The following is a 19,427-nucleotide window of genomic DNA, read 5'->3' on the forward strand; positions in this document are numbered from 1 at the left end:
TTGATGTGTCACATCTGTCTGACATCTTGGATTGAGTCATGAGATTAAAAAGTTTGAGAACCACTGATATAGCAACATGTGTAGAATCAGCCTCAGGTCTTAATGGGTTAAGTGAAGAAAACATTTGTATCAAACCCTATTTGTAGCATTCTTATTATTTTAATGTGGTTACTGTGCACCATCTAGTGGACTCATTGTAGAACTACACCGCCTGAACTCTGATTTGTGACTAACCAATCCCAAATGATACCAGGAATCAAACATGGAGACAGGAGATAAAGTCTTGATCAAGGACATTCTGGACAAGCTTGGACGCAAAGACTGGGACAATTTCCAGTTTCAACTGCAGCAGCCTGCTAACCTTGGAAATCTCCCAGCGATCCCGTTCTCTAAACTAGAGGACGCTAACAGGATTACAACCACAAATCTGATCACGCAGCACTATCCCAGATATGCGGTTCAAGTCGTGGCTAATGTTCTGGAGAAGATAAAAAGGAATGATCTACTGATTCCTCTCAAAGGTAGGTGGAGATCAATCAATCAATCAATCAATCAATCAATCAATCAATCAATCAACCAATCAATATGATCAAACGATATTGCCATAATGATATTGCACTAACGACAATGTCTTGATTGATTGAACACTTTATTAACAGTTTGCTAAAAGTACAGAGGTCCAGTTACAGTTTTACAATAATGCTAAAAGGATAACACAAAAAGCCCTGGGAGTTTGTTTCCATTGTGGTCCTGTGTATTCAATTCATCAAGACATATAAAGACATACAATAATATGCAAGAAATCATCAATACTAGGAGCAATAAAAGTATATTCACATAATGTGTGTGTGTGTGTGTGTGTGTGTGTGTGTGTGTGTGTGTGTGTGTGTGTGTGTGTGTGTGTGTGTGTGTGTGTGTGTGTGTGTGTGTGTGTGTGTGTGTGTGTGTGTGTGTGTGTGTGTGTGTGTGTGTGTGTCTATCCAGTGAGGCAGGTGCAGAAGGCGGTGGATGCCCAGGACGAGGCCTCTCTGCTGGGCAGCCTCAGGCTGAAGGCCCTGGGTCTGCAGGGGGTCCAGGACGACAATGCACACAGGTACCTGGACCAGCTCACAGACAAGGTACACACACACACACACACACACACACACACACACACACACACACACACACACACACACACACACACACACACACACACACACACACACACCTCACCACCTGTTGAGTCTTTGATTAGACAGCGCTCTGTTATTGAGTTCAGAGGTCATCAATGAAAAATAACACACCAATGAATTCACTGATTGACCAATCAGAATCAAGCATTCAACCAAGCTGTGTAATAATGTGGTTTAATGTCTATGCTGTCATGTGTGTTTGTTGTAGACAGTGGTGTGTGTTTAATGGATACTGTGTGTGTGTGTGTGTGTGTGTGTGTGTGTGTGTGTGTGTGTGTGTGTGTGTGTGTGTGTGTGTGTGTGTGTGTGTGTGTGTGTGTGTGTGTGTGTGTGTGTGTGTGTGTGTGTGTGTGTGTGTGTGTGTGTGCGTGCGTGCGTGCGTGCGTGCGTGCGTGCGTGCGTGCGTGCGTGCGTGCGTCCTACTAGACGGTGGTGTTGGACAGAGAGGAGATCCAGAGAGTGGTCATCTCCTGTAATGATGCAGCCAGGGCCGAGACACAAAGTAAGAACCAGGGTCAATTTCTGGTGGCAAGTCTAGTTGTCTAGGTCCTGTTCAAAATTGCAGACAGGTGTTCTTTTATGGCGTTTGAAAGAGGGTAGAGAGTCATACTTATTGATGGCTGTTGGTAGGGCATTCCACATTTTGGTGGCATAAAGGTCAAATTAATTCACTCACATGTCTGTGCCAAATCAGGGGTGGGGGGGGGGGGGGTCATCAGTGGAGCTCCCTCTGGTGTTGTGCCAGAGGGAGTTTCTAGAGTTTCTCACTCTAGTGAAGTAGTCTGACAGATACATGGTCACTGACAGATACAAGTTGCTGGACTCTGTCCTCTACCCTGAGCCATCCCACCCTAGCATCATGAGCAGGGGTTAGGTGAGTCCTAGGTGTGAGGTCTAGTAGTAGACCTCCTCGTCACCACCTCGTTACGACCCATACCTACCGTTTTCATAGCTCATGCTATACAACAAAAATGTGGAATGCCCTACCTAAAGGAGTAAAGGAGTGTAAAACCCTACTCACTTTCAAAACTGCCCTAAAGAATCACCTTCAGGAGGCTGACATTCCAAACTGGCCCCTGTCAAAGTCTTAACCCCCCTCCCCCCCTCCTCCTAAAACTGTCTATTGTACATATTTCTTGTTTTTCATAGCAGTAACCTGTAAGCTGATTGTATGATGTTCTGTATAGTATTGTATGTTTGTATGTCTTCTTAAATGTCATCATGATGTGAGTGCACAGGGACAGGGATCTCATTTTAAATAAGCCATGTACTTTTATGAGTGATCCAGTTTAAAGGACCTTGTATTGTGAATTGTACTTCCATGTACTGTTACCATGTCTTTATAATTAAGTATTCATTCAATCAATCAATCAATTAATCAATCAATCAATCAATCAGTAGAAACACAAACACAGTGGAGTCTTTCACCAATTCTACGCAGTTACACGTGGGAGACATCTCACTGAGAAGATCCAACATACATTTATAAAACAAAAACGTTTGGCCGTAATTTATGGTGACTCGCGACGATCAAATTGTCCGCTGTTCAATGTCTGGTGAACCAATTTTAGAACTCTACCTGACAGGCTGTTCACATAGGTAATAACATTTCCTCTGAAGATAAATGACAGCAGTCACTAGTTCAGGAGGTAGTGAGTCACTATACACACTGGTGTTGCATCATTCTGATGGGCTACAAGTGATGAATGTAGGTTAGTGTATGATCCTGTAATACTGCTTGTCTAGAAATCATCTAATTGGCTGATGGTCTGCAAGTCTTGGTTTCAAGTCCTGCTGACATTGTGTCTCCCTCTGTTTGACTTTGAATGTCTTTGCAGGTGTGACTGAGGTTCCAGAGACGTCAGGGAAAAGTGCAGCTTCCTCTCCCGAACTAAATGACGGTAATCATCATCCATTTATGTCCTTCGGGTAGAGTCAATTCACTGGGATAAATTTGTAGTTGTTCAGGTTATGACCAATGGGGCTACTTGTAGAATACTGTAAACACAATATATCAATGATTTTCCTTCTCTGTTCAAATCAACCAACAATAGAAAAGTGCCATAATCCAAAGTGCTGTAATATGTTTCTGCCCATAATTTAATCTCTTCCAATAACTAAGTCGTGCAACCTTTCCTTATTAGCACAATTTGCATATTATGTAAAAATGACTAATTATCAACATGCAAACAATATAAACATTATAATGATACTAGTCTTGGGGCACTAAAATAGTCTATTTTGCTTTGATTGATTGATTGAATATTTTATGTTATGTTCCAGAGATTATAAAGAACACATACACAGGCAGTCCCAAGTGTGAACCCTGGCTGAGAGGAGGTGAGACCGATCAACCAGACCACAAGTTCACCGTCTGCTTTGGTATAGTGTCCATGTTATGTTTGCAGAAAATCATTTTTTGAATTTTAAAGACAGGAAAAACTAGGTCTTATGCACACCTGATCAGCTCAGAGACGGTGCGTAGGCAGGGATCAGATGAAAATCTAATAACCCATACACCGTCTTCACTTGAACAATACGGAGAACTTTTATTAAGGTCATAGACCTTCTTCAAGCATTTGAATTTTAAAGACACACATGTGTATAATATGACATTTTTAGGAAACGCTTCCTACTCTCGTTAATTGACTTCAAAATCTCAAAAAGATATGGAAAAGACAGAGGGTGAACTCCAAAATATTGTGACTTTATTCAAGTTAAAATAGTTATTTGTAAATAGTGAGGTGACTTTGGACTTGACTTTTACACATCTAGCCAATCACACTTGACTTTATCACACCTTTGCATGAGAGACAAACCCTAAAACATACCTGGGCCATTTTGTAATCTTGTTCTTGTCTGTACGCACACACACACACACACACACACACACACACACTGTGGCGGTCCGCCCCCTGATTTTATTTTCACGTCACCTTCATTCATTAGTTCCACTCCCCATTCACAAAACCGGTCAGCCTATCACCTTCCTTCTGTCTCCGCACGCTCTCCACCCCGCTCCCTTTGAAGTGCACTCCAGGAAATCACCTCGCTGGCTCTGTCACTGTCTGTGTTTGTGTAGCGTTTCACAACCGAAGAGGCCGTGACCGTTCGGTTTGTGTTATTATAGCCATATATTATGTTTATAGTGGCTCTAGCGTCCGTGTGCCGCACGTGTTACAGTCTGTGTCGGAAGGACACCCGTTGGATCCGCGAAAACGAAACAAACAAACAACAAGTGGACATCGGCGAGGCACCAGCAACGGCGGATCCGGACCGACCATTAAAGGGACACTTTGCCGATTTTGTATAAAACCCCTATTTTTAGGAAGTCTAGGATCCATAAACATGATCCTTGTGTGTTTTTTGTGTTTTATCTGTGTTTTTAGATTTTTATCCATGAGATATGCAACGCTGGTGTCAAATGACGCCAGAGTTGCATGTCTCACCTTATGTCCGCACTACATGACTGCAGGTGACTACAGGTGTAGTTCAAATCCAAACCAACCCCCATGGCTCAAAGGACCGTCCCCGAAGGTGTCGCCCTAACATTTTGTTCAACCTTCTTTCCCCACTCGGCCACTCCCATTAACTCCCCCACATGCACAATCATGGCGTCTGCAAACATATCAAAGTCCGACCAATCCATGGAGGAAGATGACTATTTTTACGTTATCTCGGAGTCTGAAATACAGCAGGGTTACTTATTTGAACCCGAGTACACTGAAGAACAGCCGCAGCGCAGGGACGAGGAGGAGGAGGCTGCTGCGAAGCCAGGCGGGCAGCAGTAGCTGCTGGGGCGGACGAGGAGCAGCAACGTGTCAGGGATGATTCTTGGTGGAACATACACAGGAGCCTGTCCTATCCTATACATGAGGGATACAACGTGAGTGCTGGCATCAATCCTTTTATTGGATTTGTGGAGCCGTGGCGTGCATACGGAAATGTATTTATTGTTGTTTACTTTGACTGTAGCCCTGAAACATGACGGTCATGGCGGAACTTCTACCTGGTTTTGGCATTTTTTTCATTTACAGCCCGTTCATCTACATAAACGGTCAGATTTCAAATATAAAGTTCTTACCCCGTTGCCACGGATGTTACAATTGCAATCGGGTGGGTCTAAGTACCCGTATCTTCCGTATTGTTCAATAAAAAAACATTTAAATCCGAACGGTGGCCATTTTCTCATAGATGTATAATGTATCAGAGTGCAATACACATCCCAACCGATAGGGTCGCGTAATTGAAAGCATATGGAGATAATGGCCTCCGATCGGATTAAAATGCTTTTTATTAAACAATAGGGAAGATACTGGTACTTAGACCCACCCGATTCAAATTGTAACATCCGTGGCATGAGGTCAGCACTTTATATTTGAAATCTGAACGTTTATGTAGATGTATGGTCTGTACATGTAGAAAGTGCAAACACCAGGTTGAAGCTCCGCCATGACTGTCATGTTTCAGGGCTACTGAATTACATGATGTCGTCGGGTCCCGAAAATAGCAGATCTACAAGCTCACAACGCGTCGCGGACTCAACACTTTGTGAGCTTGTAGGTCTGCTATTTGCGGCTCGCATGCAATATTAGTATAAATTAGGCTTCACGTCGGATGATATCTATTTAATCTACAAGTGTAATCTAATGTGTTATTTCCAACAGGACAGAATGTTGTGTCGTCAGCCGGCGAAAATGGAGTAATGTTCGGCCGATGAAGACCCCTGCCCTGGGACTCACCTTATGAGATACAACCATATATATTCTTTTTCTAAATAAAATGATTACATTTACACCCTGCTTGCTCTACTCATTGATCACGGTACATTCTACATTGTATAAGCATTCATAATGACAAAATGTGAACCCCAATTCTAATGTATAAGGGTTCTTTTGAACTGTTTCATGATAGGAGATGGTCTTTCATTTGGCAGAATGGTACATAATTACATGACAAGAGTATTTGAACATTAGCATGTCATTTATTCTAAAGTAATGCACTTCATGTTTTCTATAAGTTTAGTCCAAAGAATATAACTGGAAATGATGCTCTCAGAAATAAGGAGTCACACACACATGACATGAGTATGAAACGTTTTGTTTTATTATTATATTGTTGACCATGCCGCATCTCCGTCACGTCACCAGCACCGGACTTTCTACATGGTGGGATGGAATGTTGAAAAAAATATGATGCAAGCGCGCACACACAGACGCACACGTTTAGTACTATGCTAATTTATACATGATATATTTAGTTTGCTAAAAGATACAATCAAATCAATACAGAACACAATACAACAGCAGCAAAGACTGATAGTTTCACCTTGCTGGCGCAACAGAGACACGATGATGATGGGACTGTTACTGTTTACATCCTGGTAGATATTAACTTGCAATGGGTACTGGTCCAAGTAGGTCTAACGTCCAATTGTACTGGTTCAACAAGAGGCAGATTTCACGTGGTCCAATAAAGAACATGGCTTCGATGTCGATAACGATGTGATGCATTGCGAGCTTGTAGATCTGCTATTTTCCAAAATATCTTGGAAAAAGGGGGAAAAATTGCAAAATGTGGAATATGTTTTAAACATTTTAACAACACATTTTTGGTAGGGTCTCCCTGGCAAATGTGTTGGCGCGCAGTGCACAGATGAGGGTCCGTGGAAAAGTACATGAACATGTTTGAGAACCACTGGTTTAAACAACAATCAAAACATTTGGAAACAAGCCCAAATATCAACTACATTTTAGAAACCAGCCGCTTATAATAAGCAGACATGGCAACACTGCAGAACACTGGAAAGCATGCTTGTTGTTGTTGTTATAGATCACACCCCCAAGCAGCCTCTCCTCCCCACAAGGAGGGGCATAGAGGAGGAACAAACCCTCAAAAAGAGCCTTAGTTTTGAGATACCCCTCCCCGGAGTAGAACAAAACGGGACATAGTTTTTTCATATCTTTAGGATGTCCCCTTCATGAAATGGATTGTCCCAAGTTTTACTTTTACTGCAAAAGTCATGAAATTGATCCATGAAGTGACTCACCACATAGGCAAAAAAACGCCCTATGCTGAAAGTGGGAGCTCCAAGTAAATCCTCTGTCATTTTCTACCTGCTGGTTGTTTTTAGATCATACTTGCACAGATGGTCTACAGGTAGTGTCCCTACATCCTAAAGCAATCAGAATGCCTCTGCCTTGACAATGCTTTGTCAATGCAAATGCGTGGATTCATGGTCTTGCAGATTTTTTCCAAGAATCCACGCATTTGCATTGACAAAGCATTGGCAGATTCTGCCCCAGAGGTAAAATAAAAGTGCGGTGGGAGCGCGCCCTAACCATCCATTTCATGAAGAGGACAAGTCAAAGTTATGGAAAAACAAGGTGAAGTTTTGTTGTACCCCTGACAGAAGAGTAGGACCAGTATTCCATGTGAATATTTCTAAGAAAAGTCCACTTTTAGCTATTTCCGCCTATAATAAGGCCTCGTATAAAAGGCTACTGATTCACAATAGAACCACATATTGGCATTCTGATTGTTTTGGGATGTAGGGACACTACATGTAGACCATCTGTGCAAGTATGATCTAAAAACAACCAGCAGGTAGAAAATGACAGAGGATTTACTTGGAGCTCCCACTTTCAGCATAGGGCGTTTTTTTGCCTATGTGGTGAGTCACTTCATGGATCAATTTCATGACTTTTGCAGTAAAAGTAAAACTTGGGACAATCCATTTCATGAAGGGGACATCCTAAAGATATGAAAAAACTATGTCCCGTTTTGTTCTACTCCGGGGAGGGGTATCTCAAAAACTAAGGCTCTTTTTGAGGGTTTGTTCCTCCACTAGCAGTGCACCAAAGCATTATGGTCATTGTAGCAGTCCAGTCAAACCCTAGTCAAACACACAGACTTCATAATTTTTCTGGCCATAGGGTGCAAATTAAAAATTGTGCTACTGTTATCTACTACAAATAATATTAATATTTAGTGACTGTAAATTCTTCCAGGGGTGAAATTCCCCTTTAATCCGGGATTCCACGCCATGGTACTGAAGGTAAAGGGGAGCCTGGTTGCTGGAGTTTAAGCTTCGAGTTGGAGCCTATTAACAGGCGGAACGCGAGGCTGGAGGGGTTTTGAAGGGGGTTATTTTTGTTTATTTTGGGCGTGGAACTGTTTCCTAAACAGGATTGTTTTTGGATTTTTTTTTGGATTAAGGAACTATTAACTGTGGATATTTTTGGGTTGGAAGTGGAACTGAACTATGAACTGAAGAATGAATAAAATCCTAAAAAGGTACTTTTTGGTTTAATCAAGGACTGCGTGTTACTTTTTTACTTTGTGACTGTGTGGTGTGTAAATTATGGGTTCATGTTGTGTGGTACATGCAGGTTGCATGGCGTCTCAAATATGTATTCTTGTGGTGGGTTGTTACCCTCTTTAAGGTATTCACTCTAAAAATGTTGAAAAGTCGGCTGGCACCCCAAACAAGTGAACGTAAAGGGGTAATCCGCTACAACACACACACACACACACACACACACACACACACACACACACACACACACACACACACACAGCTCCACTAGAAGCTGACAGCCTGAGAGCTCAACATCTTAGAATTAAGCACTATTATTGCCATATAACATGTGATACAATAATGCATTTATTTTGTTATTTATTCTTACAGACATCTCAGCTTTGCTTTGGAGAGGACTATTCATGGTTGTCATTCCTGTGACATGTTTAATTGTCTATTCTTTGGTAAAACACACACACACACACACACACACACACACTTCAATGTATATATATCTTTGATATTTAACATTTTATTAAATAAAGCAAACTGAATAAGTAATGATGATATTTCCATTGTTCAATAGATGTTTAAGATGCCTATGGAAGTTGGATTTGATGTCACATGTTCCAGTTCAGAGTATCATGTAGAGGAGAGATGCTGCCCCCTGTGTGGCCCTGGTAAGAACTACATCTTTTATATTGTCTGGGTGTCTTATGCTTGTTGTGCATTAGTGCATAGATATAGAAACCTAGATACCTCATTGGTCTCTGCAGTTCGTTGGAGCAACTGGTATCGCGGCCGTCATTTTAGCGTAGGCAAACTGACACTGAAAGTGACTACAGGCCAATCACAGCGCTCACAGCGCGTTGACTACTGGCCAATCACAGTGCGTCTTTTCCGGGACTTGTCAGTGCAATGGTTCTCAACCAGTGGTCCGGGGCCCACCAGTGGTCCTTGATGGGGTTCCAGGTGGTCCCCAGCTAAATGATGGAGCTGATAACCAAATGGACCCTTATAGATCTTTAAATCTTGAGTATAACATTTCACACTCTCAAGAGTCAAATTGTTAAACATCTGCATTACTTACTATACAGGTACACTATATATATATATATATATATATATATATATATATATATATATATATATATATATATATATATATATATATATATATATATATATATATATATATATATATAAATATATATATATTTATATATATATATATATATATATATATATATATATAAATATATATATATTTATATATATATATATATATATATATATATATATATATATATATATATATATATATATATATATATATATATATATATATATATATATATATATATATATATATATATATATATATTTATATATATATATATATATATATATATATTTATATATATATATATATATATATATATATTTATATATACACTTACTATACTTACTATACAGGTACACAATATATATATATATATATATATGTGTATATATATATACTTACTATACTTACTATACAGGTACACAATATATATATATATATATATATATATATATATATATATATGTGTATATATATATACTTACTATACTTACTATACAGGTACACAATATATATATATATATATATATGTGTATATATATATACTTACTATACTTACTATACAGGTACACAAAGAGAACGTAAATAATTGTTATTTTGACAGCATCTTATCCAACGATAACAACATATTCTAAGTTTTGGGTGTGAGAGGCTAAAGCTCATCAAACGGTGTTCCGTGGCTCAAATGGCGAATAAATAATGGACCTTGATATGAAAAAGGTTGAAAACCTGTTCTAATGCATTTATGTCCATTGAAGCTGACGGTCTCTCCACAATTAAAATCATCACAACTCCCTGAATTTTCAACCTATTTTCAAGCGGTTAAGTTTGTCACAAATGCGAGACATGGAGTTATGGATCCAGTAGGCGTGGCCTATATTTGGTTACATCTAAATTGCATATCTACCTTACAATTTGAATCCAGTGTCGAACGTTTGCCTGTGTGTAAGTTGCATCACTGTTGCCAGATTGCGCGCAAGCAACAAGCAACCAGCTTGATGCAAAAACACCGCCCTGCGCACTGCGCATGCGTCGACGCACTTTCCCCAACCAATTACACGCCACTTCACGCTTATAACTCCTGGACATGGCAACCCCGCCAACCCCGCCCCCCATCCAAATACTGTCTGTCTGAAACTTTACGCTACACCATCACAACAAACCAACCCACGCCTCCGCAAAAATGATAGCGTTAGCATACGCCTAACACTAACGTCACTCAAACGGCTACGTTAAACATCTTATCAACAACCTGTATGAACGTTAGTCTGGTCAATGTCATCAATGCTAACTAATTAGCCCGTTGAACAGTGTTATTTGGGTGACTTTTGTGGCTTTCTGTGACACTATGTCACGATGTAGCATCTCAGAGTGTTATGTAACACGGAACGGAATGAATAGCTTAGCACTTCCGGTGGTTCCTTCACAATAAAGGTTGCAACAAATACACACACCATGCTACACGAGAGCCTCGCGCCAGCGACTAGACGGAAGGGTCACGTAGCGACCCGCACCTCTAGTTTTCATAACAAAATACTTTCAAGTAACAGTAATAGTCACAAAATATTGTTGTCTCCATTCACTGACAGACTACATAAAATATGCTGGCCACATTGCAGAATTGCCTTTATCCAACATCCTTAATGTTAGCTATTCAGGTCAGAACAGAGCTATCAACTTTGAAAGACCACGTCTCTAGGAACCTGTTTAAACTGCAGTAAAAGACGATTTATTATTGCACAAATCCAGAGTGTGGAGTTTGCCAAGTTCCTTCCCACTAACTGTCTAGATGCTGCGCAGCTGCTGCCTTTTAAAGGGTTAAGAGCTGGCTTACAAAAATACCTGCCCCCACCTGGCTCTGATTGGCCTACCGAACGCCCCCTTCTGTGACACACCCGGTGCTTCAGGGAAGCTTTCCTATGCTAAAATGGCGCCCGAGATACCAATGCCTCAGAGCCGAAGGAGGCGTCTACCTTTATATGTCTATGCATTAGTGTATATCAGCAGTTCTCAAACTATGGGTCGCAACCCAAAGTAGGGTCGCGGGATGGTGCCGTTGGGGTCGCGCGTTGACAACCAAATATATATTCACCTGTTTCCTAGGCTGTGTGTTTTCCACTTCCTGTCGATTTGATCCAATGAAATCCAATGAAACTGGTCAGATGACCAATGATATCCAATGAAATCGACAGGAAGTGGAAAACACACAGCCTAGGAAACAGGTGAATACCAAGAAAAACCAAGCAAAAAAAAATAAAGTGTGGTCGCCGCGACCAACGCGAAGAGAACGTCTACTTGACTCCTCACCCAGCTCCAACTGACGAGAACCAGCAGCAACATGGACAACATAGACATGCCCTTACAGAGGCACACAGCAGGAACTGATTTGGCTGCTCATAAACAATATACTTCCAATCCAATCCACTTTATTTATAGAGCACATTTAAAAACAACAGTGTTGAACCAAAGTGCTGTACACTCTGTAAAAAAAACTAAAATAAACAAGAAAACACACACAGTGAAACAAGACAACGATTGCCTGTGAAACAAGACAACGATTGCCTATATATATATATATATATATATATATATATATATATATATATATATATATATATATATATATATATATATATATGTATATATATATATATAGTTTAGTCCTACAAAAGTATTTATGAAATGCAAACAAATTCAATTCCAATGTGATTGTGTGTCCAACAGGAAGCCATGTGTCTGAACATTGCACAGAGTTCACAGCAACATCATGTGAACTCTGTCCTGAAGGAACCTTCCAGCCTCTGCATAATGGAGAATTACAATGTCATGCAGGTACACTTATATATATATATCGTTCATATAATGAATGGAAAATGTACAAATTAAAACTGTAATAACTGCAACTAGCTTATAATTAAACATAAGTGATGCATAGGGCAGCCATTGCAATGGCATTTCAATAAAATGATAAAAAGGATAATCAAAACATAAAATCATCATTAAAATCCTCCAGAGGCCACATGAGGGAAGGGGGATTAGATGTAGTTGAGTAGAATATTGAAAGCGTCGTAAATCAATCAGATGTCATTAAGACGTCAGTCAATTAACTCTCAACAAGAAGTATAGCAAAGTAATATTACCTCAAAATTGTACTTAAGTACTGTACTGGAGTAGCTGGGTCCATTTGATTCCATTTGCACACTCTAATTAATAGGTCTAACTGAGTACATAGATGTCTGAGTACATGTACTCAGTTATTTGCTACATGTTGTAGCTATTCTCAATCATCTGTATTGTCACATCACATGTTTACAGGTGTAAAACAATGGGTCAAATTCATTTTTTGTGTAAGCTCCATTGTTTTTGTTTCCAGAAAAAGAGAGATGGGGGGGGGGACTTCTTGAGTACCATGGGTACCCAGGAGTGTCTTTGAGTAAACACTTCACAGTAAAAACATGTAAAAAACTTGTCAGAAAATAGCAAATCTACAAGCTATTAGCTATTATTATAGGCAAGTAGTTTTATCACTGCGCCATCCACCCAGCCTCCAGGCTGGAACAGTTATTAAGGTGACACTAAAGTTCCTATTCAAAAGGAAATGATAAAATATGCTGCCATTAATTAAGTGTTTGATTCGTAATACACTTTTTGCCTTCCTAGAAATGTACCCTTCCTCCCTCACTTCATTTTAATCATGTCACATACAGTATAACTATAGTAGGTTACTCTATGCTTTCTTCAGTCTGTGTGGTCTGAGCTGACAGGGTGTGTGGTCTGAGCTGACAGTCTGTGTGGTCTGAGCTGACAGGGTGTGTGTGGTCTGAGCTGACAGGGTGTATGGTCTGAGCTGACAGTCTGTGTGGTCTGAGCTGACAGGGTGTGTGGTCTGAGCTGACAGTCTGTGTGGTCTGAGCTGACAGGGTGTGTGGTCTGAGCTGACAGGGTGTATGGTCTGAGCTGACAGGGTGTATGGTCTGAGCTGACAGGGTGTGTGGTCTGAGCTGACAGGGTGTTTGGTCTGAGCTGACAGGGTGTTTGGTCTGAGCTGACAGGGTGTTTGGTCTGAGCTGACAGGGTGTTTGGTCTGAGCTGACAGGGTGTTTGGTCTGAGCTGACAGTCTGTGTGGTCTGACCTGACAGGGTGTGTGGTCTGACCTGACAGGGTGTGTGGTCTGACCTGACAGGGTGTGTGGTCTGACCTGACAGGGTGTGTGGTCTGACCTGACAGGGTGTATGGTCTGACCTGACAGGGTGTGTGGTCTGACCTGACAGGGTGTGTGGTCTGAGCTGACAGGGTGTGTGGTCTGAGCTGACAGGGTGTATGGTCTGAGCTGACAGTCTGTGTGGTCTGAGCTGACAGGGTGTTTGGTCTGAGCTGACAGGGTGTGTGGTCTGAGCTGACAGTCTGTGTGGTCTGACCTGACAGGGTGTGTGGTCTGAGCTGACAGGGTGTATGGTCTGAGCTGACAGGGTGTGTGGTCTGAGCTGACAGGGTGTTTGGTCTGAGCTGACAGTCTGTGTGGTCTGACCTGACAGGGTGTGTGGTCTGACCTGACAGGGTGTATGGTCTGAGCTGACAGGGTGTATGGTCTGAGCTGACAGGGTGTTTGGTCTGAGCTGACAGGGTGTGTGGTCTGAGCTGACAGGGTGTATGGTCTGAGCTGACAGGGTGTTTGGTCTGAGCTGACAGTCTGTGTGGTCTGACCTGACAGGGTGTGTGGTCTGACCTGACAGGGTGTATGGTCTGAGCTGACAGGGTGTATGGTCTGAGCTGACAGGGTGTTTGGTCTGAGCTGACAGGGTGTGTGGTCTGAGCCGTGTTTCATTTTTCCCCTTTAGGATCTAACTCCCCGCTCACCTGAACGCGCATGTTGTTTTCAATTCCGCCAGCAGTGGGCACCAGATAACCTGTTTTATTATAACATCTGCAAGTAGTACATAATGTGGGCTACAATTGTTATTTATTAGATAGAAAGGCAGACAGACAGACAGGTAGATAGACACAGGCAGACAGACAGACAGACAGACAGTTGATTACGGCGTATGAGTCCAGTGTGCATCATGAACTAACTCCATGCTTCATGTGGTTTTGTTTTAAGGACAACATCAGGTGATCGGGTCTCAGGACATCCTGGTCAAAGAGGGAGATGAGGTGATCCTTCCATGTCTCATTAAACCACCGTTCAACATGAACAGGAAGACAGTGGAGTGGTCCAGACCTGACCTGAAGCCGAACCTCATACATCTCCTCCAAGATGGACATTACAAACATGACCAAGACCTGAACCTGTTGTACAAAGAGAGGACGTCTCTGTTTCCTGATCAGCTTCCTGATGGTAACATCTCACTGAAACTGTCCAGGGTGAAGCTCTCAGACGAGGGGAAGTACAGATGTTCTTCTCCACAACTATACATCAGCACTTTGATCCAGCTCCTTGTTGGTAAGTTTCAGTGTCCAAAACATGAATGGACAAATAAATAACAATAGAAAAGAGCAAATTGAACCACTACAGTGCTATAGGATGGATGGATGGATGTATAATCATATGTAATCATGTTTATGTGTTTTTACAGGGTCAGTGTCTCAGCCAGTGATCTCTTCAAATGGACCAACAGACAGTGGTGTATCTTTGTCATGTGACTCTGGGTGCTGGTATCCTGAACCTGAGATGTCTTGGCTGCACAGAGATGAAAACAACATCCTTGCTGAACCCTCAGTGACACACAGACCTTCTCAACACTGTTACATTGTCCAGAGCAATTTGACAGTGTCACTACCAGGTCATGTGACCTGTAGAGTTCACCTGCCACACTTCAACTACACTGTTGAGACACACCGTTACATCTCAGGTAATGAATGTTTAATCACTGTTTAACACCTTGAAGAACCTCTGTAAACACCTCTGTCTCACTGTATTCACTGTAACATTATACTGTATATACCTTCTATAAATACTACACACTGTATTCACTCATTCACGCTGTACATGGGGCCGACGCGTGCTTTAGCGTGAGTGTGGCTTCAGGAAGTAAATTCCTAGCCTCGATCTCCAGGCTTTGATTTTTTAGTTTTGCTAAAAAATAAAAGCTTGGAAATTCCTGTCCCAGCTGTTGGTACGCAAAAGCGCCTCGCGTCGTCTGATGTGGTGCGCATTATTTATTTTGGGTGCGCATGCGCACCTGCGCACCAGTTATGTGCACCCCTGGACATAGCGTTGGATGAGTTCAGAGAGGTCGGGGGGGGGCTGGTTGTTGAGGGCTTTGTAGGTAGTGATTAGTATTTTGAAGTAAATTCTGTGCTTGACTGGGAGCCAGTGAAGGTCACGGAGGACAGGAGTGATGTGGTCCCTGGATGGGGTTCTGGTGAGCAGGAGGGCGGACACATTTTTTACGTACATTGTAGTTTCTTGGGAACCTTGGTGCTGACGCCGTATAGAAGGCTGTTGCAGGAGTGGAGTCTGGATGTGATGAAGGCATGAATGAATGTCTCAGCATCAGTGTGTGATAGGCTGAGACGAAGGCGGAGATTAAAGAAGGCAGTGTGGCGGGGTGTGAAGGGAGAGACGGAGAGGGCATCAGAGGGGGATGCAGAGAGAAGACGGGTTGATGGACTTGAGGTTGTGGAACTTTTATGGTGTGTTTTAGCTTCTCATGGGGGAACCCATGACAACTAACCCTAACTGTCAAGGGTTCAATCAATCAATCAATTTAATTTGTTGTGTGATGTCTATGATGTCTTTGTACTCTGTGTGTCTGGAATAAAGGATGAATTAAATCAATCAATCAATCATTCACTGTGTTTCAGAGAGTGACATTGCCACAGAGGGAGGATTGATTGCAGGGATTATTACAGTGATCATCATCATCATCTTAGTGCCAGCAGTACTGGGATACTTCTACTGGAAAAAGAAGGATCCTGGTGAGTCTTGAACTTGACATTTTCTTTTGTATCTATATTTGATCATCCATCTATGTATCTATAATGATAACAATGTGAAAATATAAATGATTAATGTCTCCACACTTGACCAACCACTGTCTCACATCTTAACTTTTACAGATCAAACCACCTTCAATATATTGATTACGTTGATCAAACATTTGTTCATGTAGTAAATGTATATGTAGTGTTTGTAAGAGTTTTTTGGGGTGCAAGGGGTGGGGGTCCCGGGCCACCCCTGGCGGGGCGTGGGGGAGCTGGTGCTCCCTTGTGCAACCAGTAGTAGGCGCCAGTGACACACACACACACACACACACACACACTAAACAGAGGGAGCTTAGCTCACATGCTGCTACAGTGTAGCTATTCGTCTCTGAAATGAGAACACAACAACATTCTGCATCAGTAGGATTGGACACACAATGGATTTTAGTGGGCAGGACCCTTGACTTAAGTCCTGGTAATGTCCCATTTGGCTCAAACCACTCTATGTGTGAACGGTCATTATCCGGTGAATTTACATTCAGCTAATGAATGTATTGATGACGCTCCTATCATCGACGGGTGGAGCCTCCCCTCCTCTCGAGGTGTAGTTTAATCATTCTGCTTTTTATTAGCATTCCAGTTGGAAATATTCACCGATTGAACTTCCATGAAATGGCTCATAAGTGAAACAAAACATAAATGTCCCTGTATTAATTGTAGACATTACAAGATACGCTGCGCAGTGTGCTCGTCTGTACATGGAGACCAATGTTATTTGAGCAGGACCACCCGAGCGAGATGTCACCTCGACTTGGGACTCGGTGTAAATAGAACAGTTGACTCACTGGAGTAGATTTTTTTAATACACGTTAGAAGGACCATGATAAAGACTTTTAATGTGTTGTAAAATTGAATGTCATGAAACCTTTAAGAGGTTATTTCAATCGGCGACCACACACGTACGCATTTATGCATGCAAGTGACATAGCGCTCCACCAGATAAATAATGAGAGGATGACAGTTTACAGATGGAGAATCATCTCAGGCCCTGTCCACACGTACATGGCTATGTTTTCTAAACTATAGCTTTTCCTTTGCGTTGGGTGGGGGGGGGTTACACGTTTTGTCCCCTGAAAATGGTCATTTCTGAACTCCAGTGGACGCGATATAAACAGAGTTCTTTTTTCACATTATAAGCATACAGTGGGAGTACATCATTTATTTAAATATTGTCGCTGTCATTGCATGTTGACTCCTACTTATAGCACATACAACAGCCTATACACTTATCTAAGATGTTCTGTTACAAATTTGTTAACTTTAGGAGGAGATCTCTGATGGTTGAACCAAAGAATAGGACCCACACGCCGTCTGAATCTTGCAAAAAAAATGTAGCTCTTTATTCAACGTTTCGGTCGTTAGACCTTCATCAGGACAGACAATTGTCGAATAAAGAGCTACATTTTTTTTGCAAGATTCAGACGGTGTGTGGGTCCTATTCTTTGGTTTAACCATCAGAGATCTCCTCCTAAAATGTGCATTTTTGACTTACGCACCTGTCGCCAACCCTTGAGGTGTGCATCGGCCTCCTTCACAAATTTGTTAACAAAATCACTTTTTACTTTTGCGGAATTTATGACCATAGGTCAATCATAATTAATAACTGACTGGGTGGACTGCATTCATATGTGAGTGGGTGTGAGTGACATAGTGCCCCACCAGATAAATTATCGTGACTACATCCTTGGTCACACCGAAGTAGAGAACCGTTGTTTGAAGTGGGTTTTTACATCCCTGGTGATTTACAGTTGTCACTGCTGCTCTGCCTGGATTACACTTTGTTTTCAAACACAAGACTTCATAAATGATCTTGTGTGACAGCTGAGATAGAGACGATGAGTATCTCTAACAAATTGCAGTCACATGCTGATGTCATGTTGTTAACATAGATTAGGAACAGTTAAGGCCCTAGTATGCTTGCTTGAGGAACACCACAGCTCACTGGAAGGAGGGAGGACAGGGTTCCGTTCACATCCACCACCTGTTCTCTCCCCTCCAGATAGGATTCATCCAGTTCACTGATCAAAACCGATTGCCTTATCAATCAGTATAGAGTGATTTAATGCCTTCAAATGCCTTCTGGAGGTCCAACATGACCATGCCACAGTATTTGTCCGAGTCCACCTCACATTTGAAGTTATCGATCAAATATGCCAGGTTTCAACACAGCAGCACTGCCCCGCACCACACCACACCACTCTGGTCCAAATGGCCTCGCACCACCTCGTTACGACGCATACCTACAGTTTTCACAGCACAGTAGTAACACAAACACAGTGGAGTCTTTCACACATTCTACACAGTTACACGCAGGAGACATCTCACTGAGAAGATCCAAAATACATATATAAAAAAACATACAGTTCTACAATAATGCTAAAAGAATAAAACAAAAAGCCCTGCGAGTTTGTTTCCATTGTGGTCCTGTGTATTCAATTCATCAAGACATATAAAGACATAGAATAATATACAAGAAATCATCAATACTATAAGCATTAAAAGTATATTCACTTAACGTGTGTGTGTGTGTGTGTGTGTGTGTGTGTGTGTGTGTGTGTGTGTGTGTGTGTGTGTGTGTGTGTGTGTGTGTGTGTGCGTGTGCGTGCGTGTGCGCGTGCCTGCTGGTCCATCCATCCAGTGCTGGCTGCGGTGAAGCAGGTGCAGGAGGCGGTGGCTGCCCAGGACGAGGCCTCTCTGCTGGACAGCCTCAGGCAAAATGGTCTGGGTCTGCAGGGGGTCCAGGACAACAACGCACACAGTTACCTGGACCAGCTCACTAACAAGGTACACACACACACACACACACACACACACACACACACACACACACACACACACCTCACC

General features: G+C 41.9%; 1 protein-coding gene across 1 annotated transcript in view; it reads left to right on the plus strand.

Moving 5' to 3' along the window:
* Window positions 1-262: 262 nt before the first annotated feature.
* The window catches only part of LOC311034136 (uncharacterized protein), a gene marked incomplete at its 5' end in the record, with an annotated part of 210,172 nt that continues 191,007 nt past the window's right edge, over window positions 263-19,427 (plus strand). Inside the window, 10 exons of the mRNA XM_084041883.1 lie at window positions 263-521; window positions 985-1,118; window positions 1,602-1,677; window positions 3,014-3,076; window positions 3,459-3,515; window positions 8,866-8,939; window positions 9,062-9,155; window positions 12,323-12,430; window positions 14,698-15,039; window positions 15,173-15,448. Coding sequence (XP_083898009.1) covers window positions 263-521; window positions 985-1,118; window positions 1,602-1,677; window positions 3,014-3,076; window positions 3,459-3,515; window positions 8,866-8,939; window positions 9,062-9,155; window positions 12,323-12,430; window positions 14,698-15,039; window positions 15,173-15,448 — 1,483 coding nt within the window. The remainder of the gene's footprint in view (window positions 522-984; window positions 1,119-1,601; window positions 1,678-3,013; window positions 3,077-3,458; window positions 3,516-8,865; window positions 8,940-9,061; window positions 9,156-12,322; window positions 12,431-14,697; window positions 15,040-15,172; window positions 15,449-19,427) is intronic.

Source organism: Gymnoscopelus microlampas, assembly GCF_963454915.1.
Source record: "Gymnoscopelus microlampas genome assembly, chromosome: 18".
NCBI lineage: Eukaryota > Metazoa > Chordata > Actinopteri > Myctophiformes > Myctophidae > Gymnoscopelus > Gymnoscopelus microlampas.